Source organism: Poecilia formosa, unplaced genomic scaffold (genome assembly GCF_000485575.1).
Source record: "Poecilia formosa unplaced genomic scaffold, Poecilia_formosa-5.1.2 Scaffold616, whole genome shotgun sequence".
Taxonomy (NCBI): domain Eukaryota; kingdom Metazoa; phylum Chordata; class Actinopteri; order Cyprinodontiformes; family Poeciliidae; genus Poecilia; species Poecilia formosa.
The window spans coordinates 90,616-99,155 of NW_006800555.1; the positions used below are offsets into that span (position 1 = coordinate 90,616).

The 8,540-nt window shown below is 39.6% G+C and overlaps 1 protein-coding gene across 1 annotated transcript; it reads left to right on the forward strand.

Annotated features, from left to right (window-relative positions):
- On the forward strand, positions 1-5,929 carry LOC103130215 (G-protein coupled receptor family C group 6 member A-like). The gene is made up of 7 exons (XM_007541547.2): positions 1-225; positions 293-459; positions 1,080-1,198; positions 2,465-3,226; positions 3,967-4,167; positions 4,421-4,544; positions 4,618-5,929. Exons 1-7 carry the CDS (start codon positions 68-70, stop codon positions 5,781-5,783), a joined length of 2,697 nt encoding a protein of 898 aa, XP_007541609.1. The 5' UTR covers positions 1-67; the 3' UTR covers positions 5,784-5,929.
- The last annotated feature ends 2,611 nt before the right edge of the window (positions 5,930-8,540 follow it).

The following is an 8,540-nucleotide window of genomic DNA, read 5'->3' on the forward strand; positions in this document are numbered from 1 at the left end:
GTCGCCACATCAGAGAGACACAGTCTCTGATTTCTTCTTGGAGAAAGTTTAAGCAGAAGGAAAGAAGATGAAACTATTTTTTAGCTTTTGGGGCCTTTTGTCTGTTTTATCACTTCAGTTTTTCTGTTGTGAACCCAATCAGGAAGCCAAATCTCCAGGAGACATTATGATTGGAGGATTGTTCCCAATACACGAGAGCGTCAGCAAAACAGGACAGTGTGACAGGTACGCGTTTGTTTCTGCAGAATGTGTGCTGTTGGATGTATTGGTAAGTGATCGATGTATTGATCAGGTTCAGCGTGGCCCGCCTGGCCCAGTCTCTGATGATGGTGCATGCGGTGGAGGAGATAAACCGCAGCGGGGAGCTGGGGAACATCACTCTGGGTTTCCACATCATGGACTCCTGCGCTGACGTCACCACGGCGCTCAGAAACACGCTGTCCTTCATGAAAATGAACCGTGAGCAAAAACTAGTCTGTTTGCAACATTTATTAATCCACGCTGAAAATACGGGGTCCCATTAGGGACATTTTTTCTTTTGCAATAAATTGATTTGGCCGATTCTGTCGATTAAAGAGCCTGAAAACCTATTTCTATTCTTAACGCTTTGGTGCAGAAACTAATTAAAATTAATCAATTTCTGTGTGTTTTTATGTTTGTTTGTGAAAGCTGGAGATGGAAATGCGCCTAAAAATCAGCTATTCAGACCACAAACAAGAAAAAACAATTACAGCTGTCAGACGACAAACAAATCAATTTCAAATAGTTTTGATCTTTTTTCCTTGTTTAGGTATGAAATCGAAAGTTCATGTCTGACATAGTTTGTGGTGCGGTTGGTTGTGTCCTAAAGAAAAAGATACAAAACTTCACACACACCAACGAGATGCGAGATTGGGAGACAAGGCAAAAAATAATTAAAAAAAATCCTCTTTGTCCCCCATTGGGCTCCATTTTAGTTTATTTACAAATATTTTAGGCATCTTATAGTAACCAAACAATTTCATTTTCAGAAGTCTTAGTGTTATATTTCCACTTTTACAGTAAACAAAACTGCCTTTATGTTTTTGTTTTATTTTTAGCAAACGGAACAGATTGCCAGCACTCGCCCCGCCCACCGGTGACGGCGGTCATCGGTGATTATTACTCAGAAATATCGATAGCAGTGACTCGGCATCTGAACCTGGAGCAAATCCCGCAGGTATGATCACTAAACATGTTCAGACTTCGACACATTTTTACGTTTTTCCCCACATATATCAGGGGTGTCCAAACATTTTGCACTGAGGGTCAAAATTCCCCATGTTGAAAGTATTAGGGGTCAAAATTTTCTTTTTTTCATTACCAGCACAATAATAAATAAAACACATATTTTCTTTTACCTTTTTGGGTTTATTTTTATTATTGCAAAAGTAAACATGTTCTTCTACAACCTTTGTTGTTTTTGAGTAAGAACGTCCTTGATGTTTGTGGCATGACTTATTATTTAATGAAAATATAAATAAATAAAACAAAGGCAAATTAAAGAAAAAGTATTTGTCTTTTACTTAACATTTTCTGATTAAGCAGATATAACTTGCCAAAACTGCGTTCCGGGGCCACAGAAAAATCATAATTTTTCTGATAATCATTGATGCTCTAAAATTTCCAATATTGTCAGTTTCGATTAATTCAGTGGTTTCCAAACATGTTCTGCCCCCCCCCCCCATGGATTACAAATAGCTGTCTGGTTGAATGATGTTGGAGGGGGGGGGATCGTCTTTTTGGGGGGCAAAATGAATGTACGTAGCTGGACATAGACAACATCAGTAGCTGTATTGATATTAGCTAGTCATCTTTTAGCTAACATTACCTGCATCCAACAGCTTTACTCAACTCAGTCGGTTAGTTTGGAGGGAAAAACTGTGAAAAGTTCTTTGCGTTTTGCTGGTTTGCTGCCGTGATTCCAACACAAACCTACGTAGCTCCGCCCAGCAGCAGCAGGTCTCCTTCACAGGTGGAAACCCAGCGCGAGCGCCGTAGCGCTCATGTTGCGTTTAAAGGCGGCTCGGAAAAACAGGTTACAACATGTTAACAACGGATTAAACAGTTTTAACTGCTGATAAAAGTGACAGAGGACACAAATATGGGAAGTGTGGAAGCCTCTACTGTATCAAATTGACATAGGAATAACAGAGAGTTGGCCATTCTAAGGTAAAAACCCAGCGCAAACAGTGTTCATGTTTTGTTTTGTTTTTTTCATCCAGACGGCTTCCCGCGCCCCCCCCCTGCAATGACACGGCCCCACAGTTTGGGAACCTCTGGATTAATCATTGATTGAAATGAATCATAACAACTAAATCAAAATGCTGTTCATATAAGAATTTAATGGCCCCAAAGAAAAATTAAATGTTGTAACTCATATTAATTCAAATTCTTCAAAGAATTACGACACCACATCTGACAGTGACTTTCTGATATTGTCCAGATAAGTTACGGGGCTACATCGGGTCTCCTCAGCGATAAAACTCGTTTTCCAAGCTTCCTGAGGACGGTACCGCAGGACGATCACCAGGCCTTCGCCATCGTTGAAATCCTGAAGAAGAACAACTGGACCTGGGTCGGCGTCGTGGCAACAGACGGAGAATATGGCCGCTACGCCGTTGAACGCCTCCGACATCATGCGGCCAAGAACAGCATCTGCTTCGCTTACATCAACTTCCTGCCGGAGTTCCTGGTCGACGTGAGCCTGAACGACTCCATCGCAGAAACCGTGAAGAACATCACTGACAGAGAAAAAGTCTCCGTCATCGTGTCCTTCGCCAAACCCGACCACATGAAGTCCATTTTTAACAACCTCCTTGAAAACGACAAGGGCAAACACAAGGTCTGGCTGGCCAGCGACAACTGGTCCCAGGCGGCTGATTGTCTGGATATGAAAACCTGGAGTCTGAACGACGTGGGGACCGTTTTTGGGATAACGCTCAAATCCGGAGACACGTCCAAGTTTAAGCGGTTCCTCAGGAATCTGGATGAAGACTCAGATCTGTGCCAGAACAACCCGTTTCTGAGTGACTTTTTAAAAAGAAGCCCAAAGGCGTCTTTCCAGTCAAAGATCGAAGAGTTGGCCAACATGTCGTATCCGTACGCCGCGTTCAGCATCGAGCTGGCAGTCAGAGCAATCGCTGCAACTGTTAAAGATCTCTGCGTCGACAAGCAGTGCAACATCTCCACATTACAGCCTGAAACGGTACGAAAACACATCGATTTTATACAAAATAACACCATTTTAGACAGTTTCTTCAAAATGCGTTGAGTATTCAATGAATCTTTTTAAATTGTTCTGTTTATGTTAACTTTAAGGCAAAAGTCTCAAATCTCCGCCTGGATATTTTTGCTTATTTTAATTGTACAAAGTTTTTTAAATGTCCTGTGAGTAAATAATTTTGCCAATTTCTCCATAAAAACTGGAATTTTCTACACCTAGCAGTTATTTAAATGTACATGAGCCGTTTGAACTGAATACAAACATGCTTCCTGCAACGGCGGGAGTGAAATTACCGTAATAACCCAAAATAGGCTTGAAAGCGCAACGTCTCCCTTTCAGAATCCGTTGAAATTTTTCAGATAGCGCAAAGTATTGCGGAGTTACGGTACCGCAAAGTTGGCTTTTAAAAATGTGTCGACACATTTCGGTAATTGTAAATTAAAAGATGACACATGTTTTTAAATATTTATTACATATAGAATTATGAAAACATGAATTATCATGAGATCAATTATTACAGATTTTATTATGATGTTTTAATCACTGAATTGTTGCTCTGCAAATACACAAAATCTTTCCAAGAAATTTGGTCTACTTAGCAGTGCAAACGTCTTAGTACAATTGAAATAAAACAACAGTAATTTACAAGTAGCTTGTAAGTTACTTGTTTTAAGTTAATAATTCCTTAATACTGACGTCACTGATTTTAACTGTAATTTCAGTTCAGAGACGCTTTGAAAAGCGCAAAATTCTCCATGGAGGGGAAAAAATATTCCTTCAACGACTACAGCGACGTTGACTCGGGTTACGATTTAATCCTGTGGAGGTCATCTTCACAGAATACGGTGGATATGAGCTATAGCATCGGCCGCTTTGACATAGAAACAAAGAGACTTTACATCAGCAACGTCATTGATCAGATTGTAAGTATCTCCCTCAATTGGTGAATTTTTTTTCTTAATATTTATTCCTTTTTAAAACGCCAACATCGTAAAATAGTGAGGAAGGAGGAGGATTTGATCTGACATTTATAAATGAATGAATATCATTGTGAAAACATGACAGAAAATTCACCCTTATTTTTTTTTCTTGTGACAGACTAAACAACCCAAACTAAGTTAATTTTTGCCTGTGTAACTTTACGAACATTTCTTTATTTATGTTTGCTGTCCACAGACAGGAGTGAGCTCCAAGTGCTCCACATGTTATCCAGGCCAAATGAAGGTCACCAATAAGGGATTTCCAGTTTGCTGCTATGGATGCAGAAATTGCTCCAAAAATGAATATTCCAACACCACAGGTGAGTAGTGGCTAAATAATGTAAAAGAAAAATATAATTAAAGGAAATAAATGTGTATATTTGTGTTTTGCAGATTCTGCCCAGTGCTATAAGTGTGATGAAAACACTGAATATTCGGATGAAGGCAGCAGCAGCTGTAAGAAAAGACTGGACCTGTTCCTGAAATGGGGCGATCCGTATCACATCACGCTGCTAGCATTCACGTCTCTGGGCGCTATGCTAACGCTAACAGTTGATGTCATCTTCCTGGCTCGCTGGAATACGCCGGTGGTGCGCTCATCGGTCGGCCCCATATGCATCGTCCTGCTGTTCTCTCTGCTCTGCACGTTTGGAAGCGTGCCGCTGTTTGGCGCCAGACCCAGTGATGAGAAGTGCCGAGCGAGACAAGTTTTCTTCGGCTTGAGTTTCACTTTGTCAGTTTCCTGCATCTTGGTGAAGTCGTTTAAAATTATCTTGGCCTTTGAGTTTGACCCCGTGACCCAGGATGTTCTGAAGAAAGTCTACAAGCCCCCTGCTATAATCGCACTGTGCATGGCAGGTCAGGCGGTGGTCTGCACCGTTTGGCTGAGCTATAAAGCTCCACAGAAAGCATCAGAGCCTCTGGATGAAAAACGTCTCTGGTTCTGCAATGAGAATTCATATCCAGCGTTTGGAGCTATGCTGGCGTATATCGGCCTTTTAGCAATCCTCGGCTTTGTTCTTGCTTTTAAGGGAAGAAAGTTGCCTCAGTGCTACAATGATGCAAAATTCATCACCTTCTCCATGCTGATCTACTTCATAGCCTGGATCATCTTCGGCCCGGTTTATAAGAACGTTAAAGGCGAATACCATCCAGCCGTGGAAATGGTCGTCATTGTCATCTCCGCCTACGCCATTTTGTTTTGTCAGTTCTTAATAAAATGCTACATCATCCTCTTCAAGCAAGAGAAAAACACGGAGGCTGCATTTCGACAGGAAGTGAGGGAGTTTTCCTACGGCAGCGACAGAGACGTGGAGGGAAACCGTCCGGACGGAGTCCAGAACGCGGCGCTGTCCCTGGAGTCGCTGCCCCTGGAGTCGCTGCCCCTGGAGTCGCTGCCCAGCCCAGAGTCGTTTCAGCCTCTGAGCGACCGGCGCCGGTCCACAAACACCGACACCCAGCCGTTCTTCCCCGTCTCAAACGCTCAGCCTGCCTTACCATCCAGCGTCCTCAGCTTAAGAAAGAAACCGCTGCAGAGATTTTCAAGCTTGCCAACATAAACACAGAGTTGATTCATAGAAACACTGTAAAAAATTATGAGCTGCAGTCAAAAATGCTCTGCAGAAATGCCAAATAACATTTTTCACAATTGTAATTAGACACATTAGTCATTGTTCTTATGTAAATTACTTATCCTATTTTTCTACATGGGTCAATTTTGTTCATTTTATGCTTCAATTTTGGGTCTCAGCTGCTTCTAAAAACAACCCAGCCTTTATTTTTAACAAAAAGTCAGTGCTGTTTCAAAGACCTCCCAAAAGTAAAGTCACATTCAACTGCGCTGTTACCAAGCAACCCCAGTGGACCTCTGCCCGTTACCTAGCAACCCAAATGGAGTTCCAGCATGTTTGTTCAGCTGGTTTTATCGCTGTATTTGCTGTACAATGGCTGCTGGAAAAGACTCGTATTTTGGTGTTGGCTTACCATCCAGAAACCACTTGCTGCATTCTGGTTGGTTGTGCAGGAGGCCCTACTAATGGTTTTCAAATTTGTACAGCTGCATAATTGCACATCTGCTTGCAGCTTATTTAGATTTAAAGTGACAAGATTAGAACAGCTCATTCTGAAAGGAGCGCAAGACAAAAAACTCATTATATAAAAATGATTTTGTGCAAAAAATGTAAAGAACATGCTTTGTATAGGCCATAGACTGATCCAAATCTGTTCAAGGAAGCATAATAGGTCATCTTTCATTTCTAAGAAGTGTTTAAATTATTTGATAAAATTCTGCAAATTTGCACCAAAACATCCAAAGAGGATTTAGTGACTAATTTCAGGTTAATATTCGCTATTTGGGCAAAGTGCAGGTGGTAGCAGAGTGAAGGACTGTACAGGGTCTACTAACAGAATACAGTGGGGAAAACTAATTGATTACTGAAATAACCATGAACTAATTTAGTAATCGATTAATCATTAACTGGATGCTCCATAAAAATGTCCATTTGCTGAAAAAACTCCAACATATTCAGAGCAGTAATGAAGCTAAACCTGTAAAAAATTTGTATATTCTGAATTTAAGATAAAAACACATTTGTCTGTAAATATGTTCAAATTTGCCAAAATATACTATGTTTTTGCAAATGTTTGTTTTTTATAAAAAAATTTAATTATTTTTTGATTTGCGTCTTTGAACATATTTTCCTAATATTGTTAAAATAAATGCTTAAGTGGTTCAATGAAAAATCAGCAAAATTGGTAAATTTTTGTATTTGATTAATCGCTCACTTGTCAGAATAATCAATTAACTGGTTACTGAAATAATCGTTAGGCGCAGCTCTAGATACACAATTTGCCCACTTACAGAATTTTCATCATAGGTGCATCTCAACTGTGAGGAAAAAAAAATCTGTTTTTTTTCATGAATTGTTCTCATTTTCTGTTTTTGCAGTGCAGTGATTGTAATTTGATGTATTTTGCACCTTAATTTATAGTTTGTCTTTTCCCTGTAGATGTAGTTTAGAGAATTAATGTATCTTTCATTTTATTTGGTTAAATAATCAGAAAATTGATATTAAGGTGTTAATATTACCTTAATATTGGTATTAAGGTATTAAGGAATGTCGTGGATTAAATGTAATTATTTTTGATTCATAAATACATCTTTTTAGAAAATTTGCAGAATGAGATTGAGTTTTCCAGCTGCAGAGAAAATGATTAATACTTCAGAGGTGAATTTTGATGATTTATGTGATAAAATGTCTGTTTGTTGTATATAAATGCGGCCAGCTCACTGAAGGAAATGGTTTGATGACGTTTATTGTTCTTTTTCAGCAAGTATCCATGCACCACATCTACAATGATATATTCCACCAAGCTGCAGTGTCACAGAGTTTAATTATTAGGATAAATGCTAAGTCCTTTATGTTTATACATGGGGACCAACTGGTTTCAATGATGTGCAAATTTATGGAGAAAGACGAGCCGAAGGTGAGAGAAATGTTAATAAATGCACTGAAATTCAAAAGTAAAGGCTGTTTTTTCTCCCAACGCAGAGCTGTACATCACAATCTGTTCAAATCCGTGGGAATAAATAATGGATTTTAAAGAAAACATCATAATTATCCATCTTTTAAAGTCTGAGCTGCTGGTAAATAATTAAAGTCAGTTGTAGGTTCAGATAATTTGGTTTCTGGATTATTGCAGAAACTATCAGTGAGTTGATGCACAGAGGTTTTAAGGCCTCAGAGGTGACGGGCTGTGAGGTGCAGATGTGGAACGAAACTACCGTCTGCGTGCGCCAGAAACTGCAGCTTGTGTGGTTACAGTCAGTGCCAGACAATTACACTTTACATCTTCATCCTGCAGGAAAAAACACAGAACATGGAGCTTTTTCCCCTCCGTTTCCCTGCAGGTGGAACGAGAAGCAGCAGCGAAACCGAAGCTACAGGCTACGTGTTAGCATGTTTATATGACCGTCTGCTGGGAGTTTAAACAGCGAGTCAGGGCCCACGTGGACAGAAACAAGAGGAGGACATTTCTACCAAAAACTCAATAATTTTGAGATCAATCTCAGAAAATTTCTACAAGAAACAAGGAAATTTCAGAGTTTGAAAAGTCAAAAATATGCAACAAAAACTCAGGAATTTTGAGAATAATCTCTTTAAAAAAATAACAACAAAGGCATTTCTGAGTTTGAAAAGTTGAAAATTTGCAAAAAACAAATGAAAAAATTCAATCTATCTCAGAAATTTTTTAGCAGAAAGAAATTTCAGAGTTTCAACAGTTGAAGGTTCTGAAACCTTCAGGAAAGTTTCTGA